This window comes from Gymnodraco acuticeps, unplaced genomic scaffold (assembly GCF_902827175.1).
Source record: "Gymnodraco acuticeps unplaced genomic scaffold, fGymAcu1.1, whole genome shotgun sequence".
NCBI classification, from domain to species: Eukaryota; Metazoa; Chordata; class Actinopteri; order Perciformes; family Bathydraconidae; genus Gymnodraco; species Gymnodraco acuticeps.
In genome coordinates this window covers 225,444-250,217 of record NW_022990764.1, presented here as the reverse complement: position 1 = coordinate 250,217, position 24,774 = coordinate 225,444, and the positions used below count along the sequence as shown (strand labels likewise).

At 39.7% G+C, this 24,774-nt stretch overlaps 1 protein-coding gene across 1 annotated transcript in view; it reads left to right on the top strand.

Annotated features, from left to right (window-relative positions):
* col4a1 (collagen, type IV, alpha 1) overlaps positions 1–24,774 on the top strand; it is a 37,949-nt gene that overhangs the window by 2,983 nt on the left and 10,192 nt on the right. Inside the window, exons 2-25 of the mRNA XM_034232412.1 lie at positions 15,998–16,051; positions 18,406–18,495; positions 18,663–18,707; positions 18,841–18,885; positions 19,137–19,199; positions 19,285–19,338; positions 19,522–19,548; positions 19,637–19,711; positions 19,831–19,893; positions 20,074–20,109; positions 20,219–20,257; positions 20,857–20,949; positions 21,084–21,119; positions 21,236–21,295; positions 21,405–21,440; positions 21,554–21,598; positions 21,696–21,728; positions 22,620–22,680; positions 22,799–22,834; positions 22,954–23,100; positions 23,195–23,278; positions 23,463–23,546; positions 24,312–24,382; positions 24,483–24,674. Of these exons, the coding sequence (XP_034088303.1) occupies positions 15,998–16,051; positions 18,406–18,495; positions 18,663–18,707; positions 18,841–18,885; positions 19,137–19,199; positions 19,285–19,338; positions 19,522–19,548; positions 19,637–19,711; positions 19,831–19,893; positions 20,074–20,109; positions 20,219–20,257; positions 20,857–20,949; positions 21,084–21,119; positions 21,236–21,295; positions 21,405–21,440; positions 21,554–21,598; positions 21,696–21,728; positions 22,620–22,680; positions 22,799–22,834; positions 22,954–23,100; positions 23,195–23,278; positions 23,463–23,546; positions 24,312–24,382; positions 24,483–24,674 (1,569 nt within the window). The remainder of the gene's footprint in view (positions 1–15,997; positions 16,052–18,405; positions 18,496–18,662; positions 18,708–18,840; positions 18,886–19,136; positions 19,200–19,284; positions 19,339–19,521; positions 19,549–19,636; positions 19,712–19,830; positions 19,894–20,073; positions 20,110–20,218; positions 20,258–20,856; positions 20,950–21,083; positions 21,120–21,235; positions 21,296–21,404; positions 21,441–21,553; positions 21,599–21,695; positions 21,729–22,619; positions 22,681–22,798; positions 22,835–22,953; positions 23,101–23,194; positions 23,279–23,462; positions 23,547–24,311; positions 24,383–24,482; positions 24,675–24,774) is intronic.

Genomic DNA, 24,774 nt, shown 5'->3' with positions numbered 1-24,774 from the left:
AAATATGTTTATATTCTCCTTTAAAAGCTAATAATCGTAAGACTTGGTCAGCATGTGGTCTGGTTTGAGTGTGATCTTATTCACCCATCTCCCGCCCATCACCCCCCACAGAGACAACAGCTGACCCTGTTCCTGTGATTGGCCACCAACCAAGCAAAAGCACCTTGGTTAAGCAAAAATAGGATGACCCTTGTCCCCCAGAGTTATAAAAATGCCTACGTTTGAAAGAGTTGTGTGTTTGTGTCCCTGTATTTTCACAGGCTCTGTCTCTGGGTGGCAAAAATAATTCTTCCCTGACCCTGATACTCAAGTAGCGAGGCAGGCATGCCCCACTCTGCCTGCGTGTGTTTCTGTGTGTGTGTATTTGGTCTGTACCAAGTGAGGAAAGGATTAACCCTTATTTTATATACGGGTCTCCCGTGACCCATTTCAAGTTAAAATTATATAATAACTACGCTCTAGTTTTTTTTATCGGAACAAGGCTTCATGATATCCTCCTCAACAGCTATATAAACACTACAAAACTGATTTTGACAATTTTAGCCAAGTCTGAAGGTCTCTAAAAAAAAAAGTGTATAATTTGGTGTTCAGGTCTGGGAAGAGCAGCATTGTTGTGGGTGACTCGAGGTCAAATTTGGCCCAATCAAGATTCATCTTTGACTTTAGACACCCCACCCCCATCCCTTCATCCACTGTAACAATATTTTTTTGCAACATGCACCTGGTCTCCCATCCCTCTGCTCCCCTCCCCCCACGGGAACTCGACCTTTCACAAAGAATATGTACACTAACACTTGAACCTGAACACATACATGCATGTGTGCAATATGTGGTGTAATGTGTTTTGGGGCCATACAATTAAATTACAATAGGATTGTACGGTTATGAATACATTATAAGTTAGTTATGATGTAGTTAAAACAATATTGCATGATAGTCATTATTTTTGAGTGTTTTGGACTGAGATAAATCATGGGTCAAAATCGACCCGCGAACACCATGAACGGTAACAGCTTTCGAACACAACACAAGGGTTAAGTGGTAGATTTGAGTTTTTATGAATAAACCAGTTATTTTGTCCCACGCTAATATTTCCCCTCTTTAACTACCTTGGGATCAACTTGTGTTTGTCCTGGAGATCTGATACTTCCCTGAGGTGTATTGTTATGGTGAAACTGCAATTTAGCCGTTGAACTGTGAAATTGTTCATAAATGTCATTTGTGGTTTGGACGGAGATGGCGTAATGGATACGTCTGTCTGACAGGGAGGTGGGAGGTTGAGAGTGATGGTGGGATGAAGGGGGAGATATTATGAGTCCCAGAAATGGAAGAATGGGGGTCGGGTCCGAGATGATACCCTTTAGCAAATCTTTTAGTCTCACTCTCTTAACCTTGACCTGCCCTTCCACTCGCCATTGCCAAATTGTCCAACTGATGTAAGATAATAAAAACAGTGATGATAGCATCATTAGATTTATGATTTCAGTGCTTTTTTGTAGTTGTCCACAGTGAATAGTTAGAATTTGGCTGTCTTTTCTCCCAGCTGTCCTATTTGTCAGTTTTTGGCCTGAAAGTCTTCCATTATATTGTCTCGCTTCAAAAACTAAGGACAGGTGCAAGATTAAAGAATAGTTTGTAAACGATTCCATAAACTACACAATGCTCAAGTGTTTTATAAGTACATCGCCTTATAGACAACATGGGCTTCAATACAATCTTCACTTACCCTATGTATGTTGTTGCCTTACAGGACAGTATATTCTTGGGTATGGGTGTGTTTGTAAATACAGTAGTTGATTTGTGTGTTTTGGCTCGATTCAATGACCTGAATAAGGGGAAGTTTTGCGCTGTCTTGATGTCATGTCCTTTGTGAGACTTTGCACGTGTCAGGCAGAACAGTTTTAAATACTTTATAATACAAGAAGCTATCATCTTTTTTTATCATATTCTCAATGCATGTTTACAATAATGATTCATGCTTGATTATCTGACAACAAGTGATGGTGAAAGTTGCCCGCTAGAACGTCTCAGATGTCAGACTTTTTCATGTGTTTAGTTGTTTCTGGTTAAAACTAAAAACGTACCTAGAAATGTTGCTGCTTTTGTATCATCATTAGCTGCAGTGTGTGTGCAAAAATACAAAATACCAATGATGGCAACAATCAAAACACACATTGGAGAGGCAACTTTTTTTTGATTAAAGTTCCTGTCTTGTTCCTCTTGTATAAATACACATGTTGAGCTGGATCCTCTCAGATAAACATCATAGAGTTTGTGCCTTCTCCCTCTGCCAACAAGACAGACTTCGCCTCATGGCTTGCCTCTATCATGCGGAAGAAAAAATGTTTTAAATATATATTTTTAATGCGTTTTATCTTATTTATCTGACTGCAAGGAAAACACCTCAGGATATCTGAAAGAAAAATACAGTTTGTTCTAATAACATATTCATCAAGTAAAGATCAAATCTGCAGCGGCTTAAATGAATGGCTCTCTTTTTACAACACCCTGCAGAACTGAGTGTTCCTGAACTAAAGTAACCAGGATAGTCAGGATGGTTGTTGTTTGGTAAAAGTGAAAGATCACAGCAGACAGTAGATTAAGTTTTAGCAACAACAAACAAATCTATGATAAACACAAGTGTTCAGGGATCTTGGTTGAGTTGTATTGCCTGGATGTCAAATCTGATAGTTGAATACGTTATAATTGTCTCTGAACTTTGTGAAAGTTTTCCTTTCACTTTCTTTTAACCTTTTTAAGTCATAAGTAGTTCAGACATTAGAACCAAAATAACGTACTAAGAAGGATATTGCAGAAAAAGTGAGGTCATAGGTTGAGACATGACATAGTTGGACAGTTTTATGATTCTCCCCCGTTTTAAGATTACAATGTTGGGCTTTTCCACAGAAGAAATAAGTGAACAGATTTGTTGGTAGTTACCTCACAACACATGCAACTATGGCAGCTTATGATGACTCCTTTTTTTGGATAAACTCACTTATAACTTTGAGACCTACCATGATCATCAGCGGTATTTGCTTGGGAATTACACATGTTAAATGCCCCGTTCATTACACCCTCCTTCTTTTGTATGACCCTGTCAAAGTAAAATCTCAAGCTATTTTATTGGTTTAAGTCCATGCTCACTTTCATATCCTTGCTGACTTACCTCACTCATTTTAGAGTTCAGATGAGAGAGCAGGGCTCGTTTGTGTGTTGTGTGTAACTGATGAAGTTAGTGAAGGTACATTCTACCAGGAAGCTGGATGTCGCCAGTGCTCAAGAAAGAGAGGCACTTACAGTAAGAGCACATGATATTACAGATGAACCGGGCACATGCTTCATATTTGTCAGTTAACAGTTAACTGATTAATGGTGTTGCCAGAATGTGGTATATATAGAGTGAGGCGCCTTTCAACAAGTATGAGCATTACATCAATGGATACATTTATTATTTCTGTCAGCTGAACATGAGAGTGATGTCTCAAGTGGTGCTATCTGGGTTTTAACTCTGTAAGTGCCTTGAAACTGTCAATGCAGACCTCACATATTCCTGCACAGCCTTAACTGAGCTAGAGTTACTCCGTATTTTCACAAGACATGGTATACTGAAATGATAGGACAATAAATGTACAAAGGAGGATTGATAGAAATAGCAGATCCGACTGTAATTCAGAGGACCTGAGAGTGCCTGTGTATCCATACCGAGAGCTTTGAACCTATTTCCTGGAAGAACAGATGCTTTATCCATCTTTTCCTTAAGTTGCTGCTGGCGTTCATGCTCTGTAGACTTGCTGGACAATGAGGATTGTCATTCAACCAAAGGATTTAAGAAAAAAGAGCATAATCAGATAATGTGGAGTAGGAAATTAGCTAAGCTAGTCACATCCCGTGGTTCACATCAGGGAAAGAGATGTGCTAATCTTTCATTGCTGACTCCAGGGGTAGATTAAGAAATTTTTAACTGATATGAGAGCAGATCTGTTGTCAGGGTTCGTCATCTCTAAGGCTCCAGAATGGGAACATCTTTAAGTTACAGTCTCCATATGTCCAGACGGAAGTTATGCAATGTTGATGAAGGAGATAAGGCTTGATATGGAAACAGAAGAACAATAGAAAGCAGTTTTTTCTATTAGATAGTTATCATCTGAAGTGTATGGTAATGGGCCTAAAGAGCTCCATTACAGTCCCATTAGTGTGTTGTCGACTTGTAAGTTAAGTGTGGGGATAAAGGCGGTCTTTCTCTTGTCCCTGGAATTTCCTCTTGCTCTAACACATATTCTTACTCTGTAGTGCTGCAATTATGTGTTTCTGATGTCAAGTTGAGGGGTAATTTCCTCATTGGGAACAAACATATGTGAAGCATGCAGAAATGGAAAAGCCTTTGTTAAATAGGATGTACAATAGGGCTTACATGCTTCCTGTATTTGCATACTCCCTGATGGATGCATTGTGTTTCCCTGTATGACAGTGATGGTGATGCATCTGTGTATAAAATACTAACACAAATATAACACGTGTTTTTTAAGAGAGAGATAAAGAGACTTGATATCTGTATTTAGTTTTTACAGGATGGCAATGTTGGTCAACGATACAATGTTGATGAATTGTAATATGTTGAACCTCTGACTTTTCCTCCAGGGTCTCCATGAGGTTGATATTTTGGCGCTTTTTGCTAAATGTTTCAGCAACCTCACTTTTCGTAATTCAGTCAGAACTCTTTTTGTCCAATATTTTGGTTTATGGCCAAATAACCCAAAAGCTATCAGATTCCTGTCACCGCCACATGTGCTTTGTGTAAAGTGCTAATAAGCAAATCTAAGTTAACATGCTATCGTTTTATTATATCAAAAACAATCTGCGTATTAGCATTGATAGCATGCTGATTGCTAGAAATAAAAGACTGGCTGTATCTATCAGTACAGATTCATGCTTTTGATTGCTTTTAATGCATGTGTATAAAACAAGCAGGATAAGAAAACTGGGGAAAAAAGTGAGTGTGAGAATATTCCAGGCTGGATGTATTGAGTTGGTACAAGTCACAGAGGTCATTCCCTGTCCTCACGCTGACGTTATCCCAGATACCAGAGCACTCTTGAGAGAGACGCAAGGCTGACCAAACCCCTTCTTGTCTTTGTGAGCATAAAAGGCAAGGAAGAGGCCTTCCTCCTTAGAGAAAGAATGGCTTCTGAAATCCTACATCCTGTGGCACAGTGCTGCACATTCACAGAGGAGCAACAGGCCGAGCTGAAGTCCTCAGAGCTGTGCTGTCGCTCACATGAACTCAACCAGCCATTTCTCAGAGAAAACAGACAGCCTTACAAAGCAATTGTTTCTTTCTCCCCCCATCTCTCTGTTTCAACCACCCCCTCACGCTCTCCCTCTCACTGCCTCAATACCATATTTGCTGAAAAGATGCAAGCTCTTTTCTAGATTATTGTCAGATATTAATTATTGCACAGGCATCCAAGGCTGAGCTACAAACAAGAGAAAGGATTGCAGAGAGAGAGATTTTCGATTTGATGTATGTGTGTTGTAGCCTACTGATCCTGTTCAAGAAGAATGTCTTTTGTTTTCTTTCTGGAACAATAGCCGCTCATACCAGTGATGTGTGGGCATGAGATCAGAGCCCTGCACACAAACCAAAAAGCCTGTCTTTCCCACTGGCTGAAACAACACAACTGTAAATCTCAGTCAGGTTGCCAGATTTCTAATACACATATTTTCTATGAGAGAGACACAGCATCTCCTGCATTTGAATACTAATGTTTCTTGTATCCTTTCCTAGAGGGCATAATTTAATCAGCTGTCTTTGGGTGGTGTGCTTGAGTGTGTGTTTGTGCGTGTTTGTGCAGCAGTTAGTGCCGTAAAGTCGCCTCAGAGGTCAACAGCAGTCTTGCTTAATTTGTTAACAAAGTAACATTTCATTCAGATGCAAATTAACACTCAGAGACTGAAGAAGAGTTATCAAGATGACCCAAGCTCTGTTTGGATGTCCCCTCTAATGGCCTGGTTGAGGTTAAAGGTCAACAGGATGAGCCTGTGAGGGTCATTTGTTTCTGGTCAGGATGGGATGAAGATGGACTAGTTGATTAAGAGAGGTCAGGGACTTTTGTAATATAACACAGGATTATTGTTTAGAATATGTTTGAAGCACTAACTTGCTTTGGAATTTTTCTAAGAAAAAGTTAAGTGAAAGTGCACCAATTATGTTTGCTGTTTTTACAGATTACTAAAGCAATTTAAATAAATAAAATGATATTGTTTCATTGAATTGGGGATTTTTTTGGGGCTCTAATCTAAACTGTTTCACAATCTCTCCACGTCCTGTTTTCTTAACATGCAAAGCGAGTTATCGGCAGAGAACTGTTTTCTTGGACCATGCTAGCTCTTGAAGTTCAGCCAATTCCATGGTTTTCATATAACCATACACACATACAGTACAAGTGAACAGTCAGACACACACAAACAACATTGTGCCGACCAGCAAGTCCTGAGAAAATGTCTAAAATAATGTTCCCATTTTTCGAGTTAATTTGGCATGTGGGACTTCCTGTTTCTGTTCTGATGAAGAGGACTGACATAACGAGTGTTCTGTCGTTATGTTGCATGTCTGCTGACATGTTCAACAACTTTTGGACTCCCAGAGGATAAGAGTTGTTTGCAGTTCGGTCTATAGTTGGCCACCGAATTATAGTAGCCACGACTTCTGTTAGGTCTCCCAGTTTGTTGAGATTCTGAATTCAGGCATACGCTGCATGGTGTTGATAAATGGGTGACATACTTGTTGTTTCTATTGGTAGGGATGCGTGCCAGCGTGCTAAGGCATGTGTGTGTGCAAATGTACATTCCTATATTTAAAATGTTGCCTAAGTATTGCATTTCATATATTTACTTATATTTATTTATATAGTTTGCTTTTTCCAAGGGATAAAGATTTCCTCCTAAATGTTTATGCTATTACTTTTTATTTCTTTGTTTACATCAATTATATGTGTGTGTTTCTGCACATGTGCAGCTTTGTGCAGACATTGTTTGGGCCTGTGTGTGTGGGAACAGCTTTCTGCCGATGCATCTGTTTTCGTTAAAAATAAGCCTTGAATTATTTCTGTGGTGTAGATGAGAACCTGCTGCCTGCAGCCAGAATGCCTGACATCAAGTCGGTCTCAGCAAATGAGCGTTACAGGACTCCTTAAATAAAGGAAACAGAAAACATAGCCCTGTTTTATTGCAAAATGTAGGCCTATGGTCTCTAGGTATAGGACTCGAACTTGGCCTTGGGGCACTGAGTATTGACGTGTAACCATGATGTATGTATTGTGTGTCTCTTTAAGACATGTTGAGCAGTCAAGTGGTGCATTTGTCAACGGAGTGGTTTTACATTTTTGGAAATATGCCTATTCTCTTTCTTGCGGAGAGTTCGATGAAAAGTTCAACACCACTGTCATGTCTGTATGCTACAGTAGTTCGCTTAGCTTAGCAAAAATACTGTAATCGAGGAAACAGCTGCTGCCTGTGTACCTGCCTCTGTCCCACTGCGATTCCCTGTAAAACCCCAACATGTTGCTTTAACACTTGGAAGCCTGTAGTGAATTGAACAATGTGACACAGTGTGCCAACTACTGAACATTAGAGTTGCTAGTTGACAGACTTTGCACTTGGCAAGAAAGTTACTAACTCTGTTTCCAAAAATGTCCAACTATTTCTTAAAGTACATCCAACGGAAACAAATGTTGCCTGAGTCAAGGAGACTATGTTTTCAGTTCAGTTTATCTGTTTGTTTGTCAGCAGGATAACCGAATAACTACCCGATGGATATTCACGAAACTTGGTGGAAGAGTGTTGAATATCATGACGGATAGCACACAAACTTGGTTTAACAATTATTAACATTGTGAGATTGACCTTGGGTGATGCATTCATGGGTGTATCGGAATAATCAGATAAATTAGTTCTGAATAATTGCCCCTGAGGTTGGCAAAGACTTTGGTTTACCTATTTATTGCTCATGACTCCTAAATGCAGGCAATGGGACCATCTGAGGAACATGTGAACGCACCACTGACCTTTGCAGAAATGTTCTGAGTGCCATTGAATGTTAGTTACAGAGCGTGTCCCTAGATATAACTATTCTTATGAAATCCATAAAAAAAACATTTCAGTTAGATATTCTGGTCTATTAAAATGTAATTTAAAGGCTATATTCCTTCCCTGGATTTACTCTAATGTTAAATGTTGCTTTCATATAATAATTCACTAAAAACTAAATAGAGTATGAAATGTATTCACAGAATCAGGCACAGGAGCACTTAACATGAAAAATGGTTCTGCTTAAAACGATTTATGTTATCTTCTTGGAAATAAAAAAGAATGTTTCACATCATACCAGGCCAGTTACACACACACGCACGCACGCACGCACGCACGCACACACACACACAAACACACACACAGTTTGTTTACAGAGCAAGTTGCACCAGGAGACTTGTCTTCCAAGTATGGCAGTCAGACAGAGAATTCCCCTCCTCCACTTTATTCTCACATCCCAGCCTCTCAGTACCGGGGAAGGCCAGGAATGCCAGAGCAGCACGGTTCAACCCACCACAGTCTGAAATATCTTAACCTCCTCCACTGATCTTTTGTTATTTTAGTTTTGTTTCAGTTTATCTCCCTCTCTCTCCAGGTTCAGTGTGGTTAACCGAGCATTACAACAGCATAGTTGTGGTCAGAAGCACCTGTGATCTTATTATCCGTGAATAAAAACTACAAATAAAAACCTCCTAACCACAAAAACCTGGAATGAGTCAACACTGCTGAGACACTGATATCATAGCTTTTTATTACAGAATCAGTTTAGCAGTAGCAGCAATACAGCTATTATTGGTATAGGCTATGTGTAAGGTAAGGTACATTTATTTATATAGCACATTTCAGACGCAGAGGTTATTCAAAGTGCTTTACATGATCATTAACACATAATAGTAAGACAACAGAGAGGAACACAATAAATAAACATAATGGAATAACAGTTTCATAAAAACAATGCATTAATGAGATGCAAAATAGTTGAAAAATGACATTGTAAATACGGTAAGCGCTAAAACAAGTTAAAAGGCTTCTGGGTAATCAGCTCTAAAAAGTAGTGTTTTTAGCCTCGACTTAAAAGAACTCGGCGTGGGTAAAGACCTCAGGTTTTCTGGAAATTTGTTCCATTTGTGGGGAGCTAAAAAACTAAAAGCAGCTTCGGCGTGTTTGGTTCTGAGCCGGGGAACAATGAGTAAGCCCGCCCCCGATGATCTCAGAGCTCTGGGGGGCTCGTAACAGGGCAGCATGTCAGACATATATTGGGGTCCCAAACCATTTAATGCTTTATAAGTTAACAATATAATTTTAAAATCGATTCTGTAAGCTACTGGTAGCCAGTGCAGAGATCTGAGTACTGGGGTGATGTGTTCTACTCTTTTTGTTTTGGTCAGGACTCTGGCAGCGGCGTTCTGGATTAGTTGTAGTTTTTTAACCGATTTTGTAGTGTACATACATACAGTACATGTGTATTGTTTGAACACATGTGCTTATTTACTGTATATATTGCAGCTACATTTATCACAAGGTACTGTATAGCCTACTGCAGTTAGCTCCATAATGTCTCATTTAGTGTTGCTCAATGAGCCATGCCTCCAATTGAGATCCTTCTACTTTATTACATTACATTACATTACATTGCATTTAGCTGACGCTTTTATCCAAAGCGACTTACAATAAGTGCGTTCGACCAACAAAATACAACTTGAAGAAAACAGAATCATATAAGTACATCAGGCTTCATAGAGCAAAAACATTTCAAGTGCTACTCAACTGGCTTTAGATAAGCCAGTCCTTTATTAGTATAAAAGTGCTTCGTGAATAGTTCCATCGCTCGAAGTGGAGTCGAAAGAGATGAGTTTTCAGTTTGCGCCGGAAGATGTGCAAGCTATCTGCCGTCCTGATGTCAATGGGGAGCTCATTCCACCATCCTGGAGCCAGGACAGCAAACCCACGTGTTTTCGCCGATGGGAACTTGGGTCCCCCTCGCAGCGAGGGCGCAACGAGTCGTTTGGCTGATGCAGAGCGTAGTGCACGCGCTGGGGTGTACGGTTTAACCATGTCCTGGATGTACGAAGGGCCAGATCCATTCGCAGCATGGTAAGCAAGTACCAGTGTCTTGAAGTGGATTCTAGCAGTTACCGGAAGCCAGTGAAGGGAGCGGAGGAGCGGAGTGGTGTGGGAAAATTTAGGAAGGTTGAAGACCAGACGAGCCGCTGCATTCTGGATGAGCTGCAGAGGTCGGATGGCACATGCAGCCAGTAGGGAGTTGCAGTAGTCTAGGCGTGAGATGACGAGAGCCTGGACCAGAACCTGAGTCGCTTTCTGTGTCAGCTGGGGACGTATCTTCCTGATGTTGTAAAGCGTGTATCTGCAGCTTTATGGAGTAAAACTATCCTGATTGTCTCCATATGGAAGCCATGATCTGCGGTTTAAAGCCATGAGCATGTCTTTACAGGGTGACTTACATAGGTTAAACATCTAAGACTAGTAAGTCTTAGATGTTTAACCTATGTAAGTCTTTATGTAAGTCTTTACACATTTCACTGTAGTAAAGTGACACAGGAGCTTGTCAAAAGTACTTAGACACACAAAAGAAAGTATGAAAGAAAATAAAAGCTGTATAACTCTACATGTTATTTCAGTGGGACTAACAAACCCAGATGTTTATGTAAAAGGTAATGGAAGCATTCTATTTAACAGTGTTTCACAATATTGTGCGGGAAACTAAGCCAAAATGTCATTGGATGTTTGGATGAGTAATTAGATCAACCAACTTGAAATCAACCCAAACAGCCAAACCCCCAAAACTTAGTGCAAAATGTAAACCCAAAGTGAAGTGAAGCAACAATATGGCTAACTTGTGTACTTCTCCTCACATGGAGAGGCTGGTGTTGTTGGTAAACGTGGTTAAGAAGTCTTGTGACAGTTCATTTTAGAATTGAGTCAGAGGGACAGTCTTAACCTCAGAGATTTTTTTCAATGTTGCTGGTAGTAACCAATGAGAGAAATCCAAGCAGCAAAATACTATTAAAACACCATTTATACTTCAGAAACCAAGTCAAAGTGTTACAACTGAGTTAGCATGGTTATCTGGTTTCCTCCTCACTGAAGCCCATATCAGTGTGGAAGGAAGGCTCCCCTTACAGTGGAGGAGATAAACTGAGAATCATTTCTTCAGTCAAATCCTTTTCTCAGGCTTCACAGACTTCAACATTTCTGCGTCAGGAAAACTTTTGTTTTGTTTTCTGCAAACAATGAGGAAAAACAACAGTCCACAGAACTTTCCAGATAAGAGCAGCCAGACCTTATATGCAGTACTAGCCAGGATGCCCACTACGGTCGTGTATGTGTGTGTGTGTGTGTGTGTGTGTGTGTGTGTGTGTGTGTGTGTGTGTGTGTGTGTGTGTGTGTGTGTCTATCTTGTAGTCATATAAATTAATGTAATCCAATTTATACAGTTATACCATAATTGCAAGGCCATGACGGGTCCCAAGGTGCATCTCTGATAACCAATACTGTATTTTAGGATAGGAGGTTATCCAAATGTGTTTGAATTGTGCCTGTATGTGTGTCTGTTTGAGTTGTGTAAAGAAGAAGAGAGGATGTGATATTAGCATATCCTCCCACACTTTATGTATTCAGCCCCTCCTGGAGACCCCTAGGGGTTTGTGAGATACTTCGGCGGTGGTGGGAGGTTATGGCAGGAATGTGCTGGGAATGTGATGTCGTTCTAAGAAATGTCTGTATATGACATTGACCAGATGTTAGCATGATCTTCAGTTTTCCTTAACATGGTAGGAAAGATACATCCAGCTGTTGAAGATGTAGAGCACTCCAGTGATGGGAACATTTTCACCCCCAGGTGGTTACAATCAGCACTGCTGCAGGACTGTTCATGAAAACCTTTTTTTTTAATACTAAATACATGCAGCAGGCTGACATTTGTCAGAGTGGTGTAATTGTTTCACAGAAGACAAAAACTTAAAACTTGCTCACACACTTGCCATGTTATGAGTTGAATGAAATGGGTCTACATGAGGGTTGGATTTGCCCTCTTTGGCAAGAAGAGTAGAGGCAGTGAGTCATATAAGCTGAAGGACAACGTGAATGCATTTTTCCTGTGGGCCATCCTATTTGTTTTTGTTTGTTTCGTTAAATCCAATTGCCTTCCCCATCCATTGTTTACGCATGTACAAAATGTAGTTAAGATGCCTCAAGTCTCTTGAAGGATATTTCATGAGAAGTAAGAAGAGATTTGTTGAAGTGGTACTGCTTTGATTTGTTTTGGAAACAAATATTTCCCTTAAGGCCCCATAGTTTATGTACCATCCTTAATATAGTAGAGTCTAATCATAAGTAAGACTCGTGGTAGACTCCTGTGATGTGTGCAAAGGCCAAGTGTTTGCACATACAGTATGTAACCTTACAAGTAGGTTGTTTTCATTTTTTATCAGAGCATTGGTGTGATTGCCGTATTATATTTTTCTAAATACATTACCCACCTTAGTACCTAGAGTAAGGTTAGGTTAATAACTGCACAATGTTGAATTTCTTGTAGCTTAAGTAGTGACTTATCATCATACCAATCCATACAAGCTATTGTGTAACAGGCAGTGCTTGCGTCAGCCACGAAGGTGCTGCTATAGTCCTTTTTAGGATACTCTGTACCCTCAACGTTGGTTTGTTGGAGTGTTTGTGCTAATGTCTCTTGCTGGCCGGATCCCGTAATCTGGGGAGAAAACATGACTCATCACTTCCTCTCTCCTTGGCTCATCCTATGTATCTAATGATGTCAGACATATCGAGTAAGTGTTGTTGAAACACCAGGCCTTTTGGGATGTGTCTTGAACTGAAGAAACCTCCAGCATCTCTGACACACCACCAGACACTGAGACACCTGTGTACTGCCTCTGTGCACCATGCCACACATCTCTGAATTTCCATGGCGCCGTGGCCTTGTATCTAAAAACGCTTTGCAAAGACTGGAAACAGCTACAGTATATGAGTGCAGTCCATTTACAGTTCACACCAGCCCCTTCCTCCTCTTTTGTTTGAATTTTCTATCCAGCCACAGTAAACACTCACAGACACACTGTCATATACGCACAAGTATGATGAGCCATTGTTTTGCGCAGTGCCCAGGAAACGTAAATACTCTGCCAGCTCACGTCATATTGATTTTTTACAGTTTAGAAACATGCAGGCCTTCCATCCAGACTCGGGAAGGACATAAACACTTGTCGAGAGACACATGGGGCTGTCTGCTGATATTTGCTGGGCTGATACATTTTCTCGAGAGCTCAATGACTCATTGCCAGCCACTGTATATTCACACTCTAACACTCTGCTGTATCTCAGGCTTCTGCTCAGCTTGTTTGCTCTGTGGAAGATCACACGGGCACACCACATACTCCGCTGATGCACCTAAAGTATAAGCAACAATTACATTTTTGGAGCATTGGAGGAGTTAATTAGATATTTATTTACTTATGGATATTTAATTAAAGAAAAGTATGAATGGAAACTAAGTAGTTATTATATATATAATATGGGGATGCTCCAAACTTTTGTTGGTAAGTATAGTTAAAAGATAATCAATTGATTAAAACGAGATCTACTAAAAGGCCTTTCAACAGCGTTAACAAGAATAGTGGTGGCTTTTTATCTCAGGCTTGTGTGTAAACTGGTTAGTCTCATCCTCCAATCAAATCTCTCATCATCAGATGCACCCGGGCATGTGTATGATAAGGTCCTCCTCAGATCCCTTTTTCTTGCAAAGCCCAGATACCAAATCAGACATCTTCTCTATAGCTTCAAGACTCATTAGCACGATGTTCTTATTGTGCCGATGTCAGATGTCTTTGTGCCACCTTTACCATTGAATGTTTGGGTTTATGGCGGTGCACGACGGACGTAAAAGAAAAACAAACAGGAGAATCCAGAGAGACACCGCTCTGATCTACCCGCTGCCCGCAGATTACTGAGCTCTGTTTGGAGATCCAGCATTAGACATCACAGTGTTGTGGCTTTTTATCACACTCGAGTGCACACAGTCTTCATCATTGTGCGTGTCGGCTTGATGCTTAGGTCATGCCTTCTAACATGCAGGAATGTCTGCTCATCTAAGTTGCTCCTTAAAATTGGTGGAGAAAACTGAAGAGACTAAAATTCATAGACAGAGAGCAACAGGTGACTGAGGGATTGCTTCAACACGAGCAGCTGTGATTAACTTGAACGGTGCTGACAATATGCGAGTGTTACCTCATTGCATTAGCTTGCCTGAACTCCCCTTGGTGAATTGTAAAAAAAAAACCAATCACGTTAATCCAGCACCAGGAGCCCTTATTGCTGCGTGCCAGGTTTGCCATAATAAAAGACACATGTGCTTCATTCTGAGTTAATTTTCCTCTTCCTCTGTTTGACTTATGACACTAATCTGATCTGAAGCAGATGTTCGTTCAGTTTTATTTTAGTGGCATAACAGAAATGAATCCTGTGAAACAAAAACACACCTTATAAACCAGAGGTGGAGAGGTGAGATGGAGAGAGTTTTGAGGTGTTTGTAGGCCACACATGAGTGGCCTGTTCTCCTTTACTGCAGTAAAGGAGAACAAGTGCACTTTGACAGGGTGGGGGCTGTTGAGGCTGAACGTCCTGGTCTGTTTTCTTGTATTTTCCCATGGTTTTAGAGCCACATATTGATTCAGTTATCAGGTTTGAGGATTGTGTGTAAGAAGAAAGGATGTTTTAGGACTTGGACAGAAGTTGCATTACATAAAGTGTAGATTTAAGAAAGAATCATTTGTCAGGTTTAGAAAGTTTGGAACTGATCATAATGATTGGTAATGGAGAGCCATTTTGTTGTTGTGTGTGTGAGAACGAGAGGCAGCCTGAGAGAAATAGTTGTGGGTGGTGTAGCTGTACACTCTCTGACCAAAGCCCTGACAGACTTTTGGCTGGACGCCTTCCACGTGAGTCGAGCAACAGCTGGATGATGGAGGGAAGAGGAGCAATGGAAATAAAGCCAAGGCAGTGCAGGCCAGTTCCCAGGCTCCATCCTCTGGAGACCCCAGAAGAGAGGAAGCAGGGCGGGGTCAGGGGGGGACTGAAAGGGCCGAGAACAGCTGCACTGATGTTCTGCCTGCATATCGTTTTAATAGTCTAATCTATTAAGAAAATAAATCCTTTCTCCATTGTCTGAGATCAATCAAGTTAAAGCTGCTGCACAGATTACTTCATATTTTACATTAACAATGGATCAAATGACTAAGTGGATGTGAACTTGGCTGCTTGTAGTGACAAACACACAGAGAATTTTCACACCACCCTGCAGTTTTCTTTAGCTCTATGGGGCATTTGAGCATCTTTCAGTACATCTTTTAAGTTTTCATGCTGGTAACTAAGCTGTTTTGGCCCACTCTCGGTGCATAGCAACCCTTTTCACCTAAAACAAGTGAATATTTATCCACCAGGTGGCGAGACAAACAACAGCTGGGTAACGCTGCCCCCAAGTGGCCAAAGAAAAAAAGAAAATGATAAAATGCAATTCAGATCATTCTTTTTTCTTTTTTTAAATAAAAAACTGTGATTCATAAATGCATGAAAACACTCATTGTCTGGCAGCTCACTGTGGTGATGCACAGTGTCAGTAGGGATGTCTATGAGCTATGGACAGAGGCAGGACACAAGATGCCATTACAAAATGAAAAGTTTCTAACGCTGTTTAGTGTTTACACCTCTGATGGATGACATTTAAAAACCCTCAGCAGATGTCTTTTATAATGTCCAGCTGCCGAACACAGTTTTCTCTCCCTGTGTTTATTTTCTTGTTTTGTTGAACCCAAACCAATGCTCCCTTGTTTTGCCTTTCAAGTGATGGATCATTCATTTTTACATTTCTTCTCACCCTCAGGGCTGCGGGGCTTCATGTGGAAAATGTGACTGCAGTGGTGTGAAAGGAGCAAAGGTTAGATTTTCTTTTGTCACTGTCAATCAATCCACGTGTGTTCTCTCCCCATTTATTTGATATCAGGCTGCCATGTTAGTATGCAGTTAATGCAAAGTTCATAGCGGGCCAAAGCAGCCGCTACAGTACCTCCTATGTTCTGAGAAGTGGGGTCAGCTCAGTGGGACGGACTGGAGCTGGGCCCGGGTTGAAAAGCAGTCACGGAGCAGAGACCAGGATGGGAACAAAGATCAGTTTGAATTAGAGCATGTCCGGACACACAGCTGGGCTGAAGGTCCTATTTCCAACAGAGGGAGGCTCTCATACGAGTGTATGAGCAGTGGGGACACATAGCCGTGAACTGGCGGCGAGCCTTTGAGCTGTCAGCAGTCTAGCATGACCTGATCACTGACCTGAAACATGAAAAGTTGGTATAACTGACTTGGGAAAGGTGTTTTTTATTTTTCACTATTTTTCTTCATTAGTTGTACTATTTTCTCAAATCCTAAAAAAATAGTACATAGACATTCAAGAAATTACTATAAAAGGCCAAAACTAACAATAAAGTCATCCTCTTAACAAGTAATGCATTTGTAACAAAAGCCTAATTGTATGTGGACTCAAAATAACTGTTTTATATAAAACGTTTATATAAATTACTAAATAAATTCTAACTTTATAAACTGCAATTTTGTACACATGATCTTTCAACTCACATGCTTAAATGTTCACTGTTTAAAGTAAAGATAATGATTGATGTGCTTATGGATGATTAAAAGGATATAAACCAGAAAAACATATTCAAGCCAAATAAAATATTTTTAAAAAAGTAAGGTAAATAAAAACGTGTTGTAAGTTAAACAAGCTCTTTAAGATTAAATTAAAGACAGATACATGTTTGGTTAACTTATCTACAAACAGGAGAAATATGCAACATGTAGTGAGGGGTTACATTGCTTTGTTTTTATGTTTTCACAAGCCAAGAAAAGAACCACTGTTTAAAAGTGGATTTATTTTCACTGTTTCTGCTGCTGTTTGAGTGTACATGCCTACTTTTGGCTCAGTTATATCAGACGTCTGCAGAGTGTTTTCTATTCTCTTATTGCATCGGTCTGGCTTTTTTTGGCTGATTCTTACAGCAACAGTAGCCAAACATTCAGCTACCCCGACAACAACAGATGTACTGACCGTGTTTAAAGGAGCTCGCCCAATCAACTGATTCAAAGAACTAGAGTTCCAACTTTCCAGTGTTTTGAACATTTCAGAGAAGACTCAAACAGCCTTTCTAAAATCTCATGAGCTTTATTTCCAATGATATCACTTCCTTAGAAACAACAGGATTTGCTTTGGTAAAGCTATTGATGATCCTCATGTTTCTACTGATGGGCATCAAATGTGTTGTGGTCGGGGAATGCAAATTGATCCAAAAGGTTTCAGCATGTTACTCATCACTCAGCTGAGAAAGATCACTGGATTATGAAACTTGTTCACAGAGCAATGCACCCATCCAGTGGCAGACAGTGGAAACAACATTCAGCAGCCGGTCTCTTCAAAGGACATACATGAGGATTGATGAAGGATTATTGGATTAGAACATTGTGCACAAAAAACAATGTGGCTTGATTATGAACTAAAATGCAACTAAGTCTGTTTATAATGTAAAAATATGGTTTATTATTGGTTGATTTTGGAAGGACGGTTAAAAAAAGGGAATTAAACATTATTTGAATGTTTGTTTTGAACTAAACAAAAACTCATAAATATCATCTCACAATTCATTTTGTATTTTTCTAAAACATTCTTATTTTCATGCAAACTTTATAGCAATGAAGGATGAAATCATAACATCTTTGGTCAAACGATCCCTGTAAACCAAAGTTGATGAAATGCCCAATTTTGAATAAAATCTAATGGCCCCTAAAGTTTTTGAATTTACTTAAGATTCAAGATCTGTAATTATTCCTGTAATTTATTTAAGAGCAGTGTGTAGCATTTAAGGGAATTTATTGGCAGATATGGAATATAAAAGTCACTATAATATTTGTATAATCACCTGGAACAAAGAATGTTTCTGTTTTCATTATTTTAATATAACCCATCATGTAACATGTTTAGCCCAGAATGGACAAAAAAGGTATGGTGTGAGCAGAGGGGTATTTTGATTGCAATCTGCAACCTCACCACTAGATGCCACTAAATCCTGCAAACCTGTAAATCCATTATTGATTGTATTTATTAATGTTACTACAGCAACACATTATACAACTTAGTCTTAGACTTGGCATTGTGTTATAGAATCGTGTAATAAATCTAATCTCAATTCAAATACAAATATGTATTCTTGTATAATTAACACAAAGGTCTATGCTTCACAGGGTGAGCGTGGATTCAATGGTCTTCAGGGTAATATGGGATTTCCAGGGATGCATGGACCTGAAGGTCCTGCTGGACCAATGGGCCCAACGGTCAGTACACACACACAGAATAAATGTTTAACCGTAAAAACCTTACCTGACCAAATTGTTCTCCCCCAGTCAACACGTGACTGGTAAACTAATTGTACACACATTTCTCAATTCAGATTAAAAACATGTTTTTCTCTATTATAATGATCCTGATTTGTTTCTGTTAGGGCACTTTTGGTGAATCTGGAGCTTCCGGGCTGAAAGGAGTGAGGGTGAGTAACTAACCAACATAATTATGACATACAGTATGATTTCATACAGTATATGAGACAGACTTCTATTCCACAAATGATTGGTTATGTTTTGTCATGACTCAGCAATGCTGATATGGTTGTCATCCTGCAGGGTCCTCCTGGTCTGCCAGGTTTCCCAGGAAACCCCGGACTACCAGTAAGTTCCTTTGATCTGTGTCACATCCTGCAATGTGACAGTACGGTCAAATCACCCACATGAACTTAAAAGTAATACCTCTAAATAACATGGTTTAGGAAGAGGTGTTACTTTTTAGGCTACATTGTACTGTTGGGTGGTGTCTCTGGGGAGTTTAGTTGTTCAGAGAGAGACTAGTTGGTAAGCTGTGGAGACTATATCACTAAATGTAAACTGTTTCAAATTGTGTATTTGTGCACTTCTGCTCTCAGGGCATTAACGGAAATGACGGTGGACCCGGTTCGCAAGGTATCCCAGGATGCAATGGGACCAAAGTAAGCCACTACAAACAATTATACTGTGTTTTGAATCGGATCTGTTCACTGTTTGAACCTTCTGACTTGGTGTTTTGTGTTTCAGGGAGATAGAGGACTGGATGGCACCTCTGGTTTTCCCGGTCTTCAAGGACCTCCCGTAAGCAAACTTGATTCTCTTAACAACCAACCACCAATTGACCAGCAAATATTTCAGTTATTGCCCCTCTCCTGTGTAAAATATATGAAACCCATCAGAATTTTCAATAAAGCTGCATAAATATTGTTTTGGCAAATGTATCAGAAGATGTATAGATACATAACTATATTAATCTCTTCTCAGGGCATCTCAGGAATTCCTGGAATGAAGGTCAGCTTTGATTTGTGAATTGTTAACTTTTTTATATCTAAATGTTTCCCATCTACAACTTCAAAACCATGTATCTTCTCTCCTACAGGGTGACCCTGGTGGTGTGATCGGGATTGTTCCCTCGAGAGGAGACAAAGGGTTTGCTGGCAAACCTGGACTACCTGTAAGTTTGTTTGTGTGTGTTTTTGCTGTCTGTCGCATGAAAATGAGAAAGACTGTGACAGTGTTATTTGAGTTTCCATTTAAACCCATGCGGTTCCCAAACTCGTCTTTCTCTCCCAGGGAACAAGTGGATTTCCTGGACCAGTTGGACCTCCCGGACGAACAGGCTTTCAAGGACCCAAAGTGAGTCAAAGTTATGGAATATCGGGTATACAGAGACCCATGATTATCTTTAAAAATAATACTACTGTATTGGAAAGAGCACAACAAAATGAAGTTGAATCTGTGTAGATTTCTAAATGTGCACATAATGGTGGCTGATTAATTTATCAGTGTGTTTACTAATTATGTTTCTGTTTACAGGGAGATTCTGGCCCCCCTGGCCCTCCTGGAGAGAAGGTAAGACTAATCAATAAAATGATTTTACACTTGTAAAAAATATCCACCCTTTAATGACTTTTATCTCCCAGGTGAGATCTTATAGGAACTGTTTTTTACCTCTCTGTAGGGTGACAAGCTGGCCTTTGTGAGTGAGAAAGGAGAGAAGGTGAGAATTTCTCTTTTTTTAAAGTTGTCTGCAAAAAAGCTACTCTTCTTATGGGATGCTTTCACTGTCGACACAGCTTCAGGAGCACTTTACGGTTCAGTAATAAAACATTAGCAATGGAGTAATATCTGGGCTACCATGTGTTTTCAGCAAGAAATACTTGCATTTAAAATATGTTATTCATTTAATAATTAACCTGATTATTTTGAGGTTATCTAATTTTTATATTTTACCTTTGAATAACAAATATATTACAATCTCTTACCTTGATATTACTGTATTATAAAGTGGTAATAAGGTTGCTCCTGCTACTGTATACATGCTGTTTAAAACATACATATTTTGAGACAAGGGACATGTTGGGGGTTTGTGAAACATTTTTTGTAATGCTGTCTTGTAATAACTATTTAATCAAATGAGGATTTCAATAGGTTTGTTTACCGGGAATTCATATTTATTTCACGAGTTTAATTCGGTTTTCACAAAATGACTAGCCTACTGTATTTCAATTCAATTTTGTGAATAATGGTTAATGTATTATTACTTTAAACATGTATTTGGTTGTGGAAGTTGTGGTGATCATTGCCGTCTGTGTGCAGGGTGATCCAGGATTTCGTGGCCCCCCCGGCCCTCCTGGGACAACACTGGGAGTGGAAGGAGGACGTCCCACAGTGCATGTACCTGGACCACAGGTACTCACTCAGTCCTTTCAAAACTGAATACAAATGTAGCTTTTTCGTGGATGAATAAACCACGATTGCTACATGTTTGATGATTTGGATTTTGTGATATTTTCTGAGTGTGTTTATGTTTGTTATTCCTAAAGGGTGAAAGAGGACTTAAGGGAGACCAAGGACACAAAGTAAGTTATTTGCATTCAAATGTTGTGGTGTATGCTTTACTGTGCACAGAGGCTGTTGTTATCTTTAGGTCAAACTTTTCTACTTTTTTGAGACTTCTGATTAATTTCCTTTGCAGGGCTTTTGCAACCCTCATCTAAATGGTATCAAAGGTGAAGCTGGCCCTCCTGGATCAAGAGTAAGTTGCAAAAATATCTCTCTATGGAATGGTTAAATGTTTTAATACATTTTTGAAAAAAAGTATGTGAAAACTTAACCCATTAAAGTAAGTGTTCCTGTCATTTTAGGGAAAATTTGGCAAGGATGGAGATGATGGGTCGAAGGTAAATATAACTTACTGTATTATCACCTATTGGCATCCACCATCCAACTCTTGTTTGCTTTTGTTTTATTTTTGAAATATTCATTGCTAAACTACCAACATACTTTAATACAGGGAGAAAAAGGCTTTCCTGGAACTGCTGGATTCACTGGTTCCCAGGTAACAACTGCAACTTTTACGTACTTTGCAGATATTCAAGTCCAATACTTGAAATTTCCTGAAGTCATCCTAAATACTAAACTCTCTCTTGTTTCAGGGTGAAAAGGGAGAAAAAGGACCGCCAGGATATGTAAGTCTTGAAACTACCAGCAGATGTCACCAGATTTTTATTTAGTTAAATGTGAGACCATGTTAAAGGGACAATAGACTGATTTTACCGGCTTATAATATCTTCCATGACTAGTTTGAGAAAAGTGCATCGGATAACTTTGCGTAAGTTAGGCCTGAAGCTTCTATAAAGGACACCTGTTGTTGGTATTACACAAATCACTTTGAACAGAAACAACAATTACACGGATGGTATATGCTGTATATGACATGGTTTTATATTAAATACCTTCACATTTTAATAGCATTACATTTATATTGGCAGTGATTCTCAAAAGGTGCGACTTAAAGAACAAGTTAAAACCCAACATTTTGTTTTTTGTTGACCACTAGTAGTTTATTTTTTAACTCTGTAACAGTGATTTTGAATTGTACTCAAGGATTTCGCAGCACTCTGTGACATCACTGTCGAGGGTGGCTAAGGGTGCACCAGAGGACACATCTTACCAAACACATACACGTCCTTCAGTGATGTTTGGTGGTCTCAGAGGGGCAAAGTGTGTTCAACTAAATATAGCGATAAGTAAAACACTACTTTTCATCCTGGTGTTAAGTTTATTCCTTACAGTCAGGATGTATTTGCCTTTTCTATTTTTACTTCTTTAATAGAGCACAATTCTAAAATGCCTTTGAATAAGAGTAAATAGTGTGTTGTGACTGTAGTGTGTGATTGTGTTCTTCAGTTGTTCAAATAAAAGAATATCTATATTTTCTATTGTGTGTGCATTCCAAGAATAATGACAGGTAAGAAAATGAAGCTGTCAACCGTTCTTAGTTTAGGTAGATTGGTGTACAAAACATCATTTTAATCAACGGCCATGCATCCTTAATGTTTGTTATTATGTCATTTCAGGGTAATGCTGCCCCTGGTCCTCCCGGCCCAAGTGGTAACCCAGGGTTCCAAGGAGTAAAAGGTAATGTAAGGCCATGGTATGCCCCAGTTATTCATACGAATAAACACCTACCTTGGATCAGTTTACATGTTATGATATATATATATTTTTTTCATTTTGGTTACCTCTTTATCCACAGGTTTTCCTGGTCCTCAGGGAGAGGCAGGTCCTCCAGGTAAAATTACATTATATTTCTATAATAATATAAAAACTTTGCATTAAGGCTTAATATGTCAGTGAGACACACGCTAACCTGGATAACAACCTAACTGGCTCCGATGACTTTTACTTCAGGCCGGCACATTGAGGGGCCTCGTGGAGAGACGGGACAGAAAGGACACTTTGGAGAGAAAGGAGACAGGGGACTGGATGGAGAGTCTCTCGTTGGACCTCCGGGACAACCGGGAAACCCTGGACTCCCTGGACCAGCTGGAACACCACGTATGCCTTATTTTTTAATATAACAATCTTTTCAATAATTGACAACAATAGTGTTAACCTACACATGTTTTTATAACCTAATGTGTCTACACAGTTGACCCTAATGAATGCAACAATGAGAAAGGAGCTCCTGGCCCAGCTGGACCTCCAGGGTTACAAGGAGAATTAGGACAGAAAGGTAGGAATCTCAACAATAAATGCTTATCAATACAGGACATTAATAAATGAAAAGATTAACATTCAGCTTCTTTCTTTGAGATGTTGTTGTACCTTAGTGGCCAAATGTACTACTTCTGCAGTTAGACTACATGTTAGGCACATTTGCATCATAGTTATCTTTAAACTGATGTTTCTCCTTTCAGGTGACTTAGGAGATACCTGTGTTCAATGTGATGGTTCCGGCTCACCTGGATTACCTGGCCCACACGGCCCTAAAGGAGATCGGGGTGAGTGAATTTGGTCACATTGAAAATAAACGGCAGGGTCTAGCAAAAAATGTATTGGGGCCATGAGCTTAAAGGTGGGGTAGGTACTTCAGAAACACTTTTTGTTATATTCCATGGAATGCTCTTAACATCCCGATAGCAATGAATACATTAAATGCTTTGACAATAAATACATACAAAAATGTCATCTGTGGAAGCCGTGGCGCTGTAAAAAGCACGACCAATCATTTTAGCCGGCCCGGCTAAAATAACTGGATGGCCTACCTGCCTGTCAGCCTTCCATCTGTGCACAAACTTATCTCGTGCCCTCATTGGTCATGTGCCAGTTCGTGTGTGTTGGAGGAGGGGCTCTGTAAGGAAGTTTTTCTCATATTGATATTCTGAACAATCTGTGCTGTTGTATTAGCTGTAACGTGTCTCTACTGTAGGCTATTTTTACAGCTTATATGTAGAGCACTTTGGCTCGACCAAAAATCGTTTATAAATGTGCTATATAAATAAAACTTGATTTGATTTGAAGTCTGAAGGAAGGGGCAGATTTTTTTCCAATGCATACTTTCAAATTCTAGCGCACTCAACCGCCATTCTCCATTCTTACCTACCCTACCTTTAATATGATTATTTCCATGGCCATCTGAGGACTTGGGACCACAGCTTGTTTCATTGTACAAATCTTTACTGATTGGATATGTTTCTGTGTTTTGACACCCACAATAATGAATATTGAGTATGAAATATGTACAACTTTCCATTTTCACCTGGCAGGGCCTCCAGGGCCAGTAGGAGGAAAGGGACAAAAGGGTACCTCTGGCTCTTCTGGACAAACTGGAACTCATGTAAGTAGAATAATGTCTGCAACACTTGGGGAAAATTGTTGTTAGAGTTTATCCTTCATTTAATTGAGGTCGAGATATATTTTAATCAACTGGTGTGCAGGGTTCTCAAGGTGTTCCCGGGTTGATTGGAGCCACTGGTGCTGTTGGCGAGCCAGGGGACGTTCTTGGAGTTGATGGGTTAAAAGGAGAGAAAGGTCTGCCTGGTCTTTCTGGTACTCCAGGGAGGTCCGGCCTGGATGGACTGCCGGGGAAAGATGGTTTCCCTGGTGTACAAGGCCACAAAGGAGAATCGGTAAGTGTGTGTGTTCGAAAAATATAGAATATTAGGACAGCTCCACTAGATTAACATTTTGTCAATAAATGTATTGTCAACATCAAATCAAAGTATATTT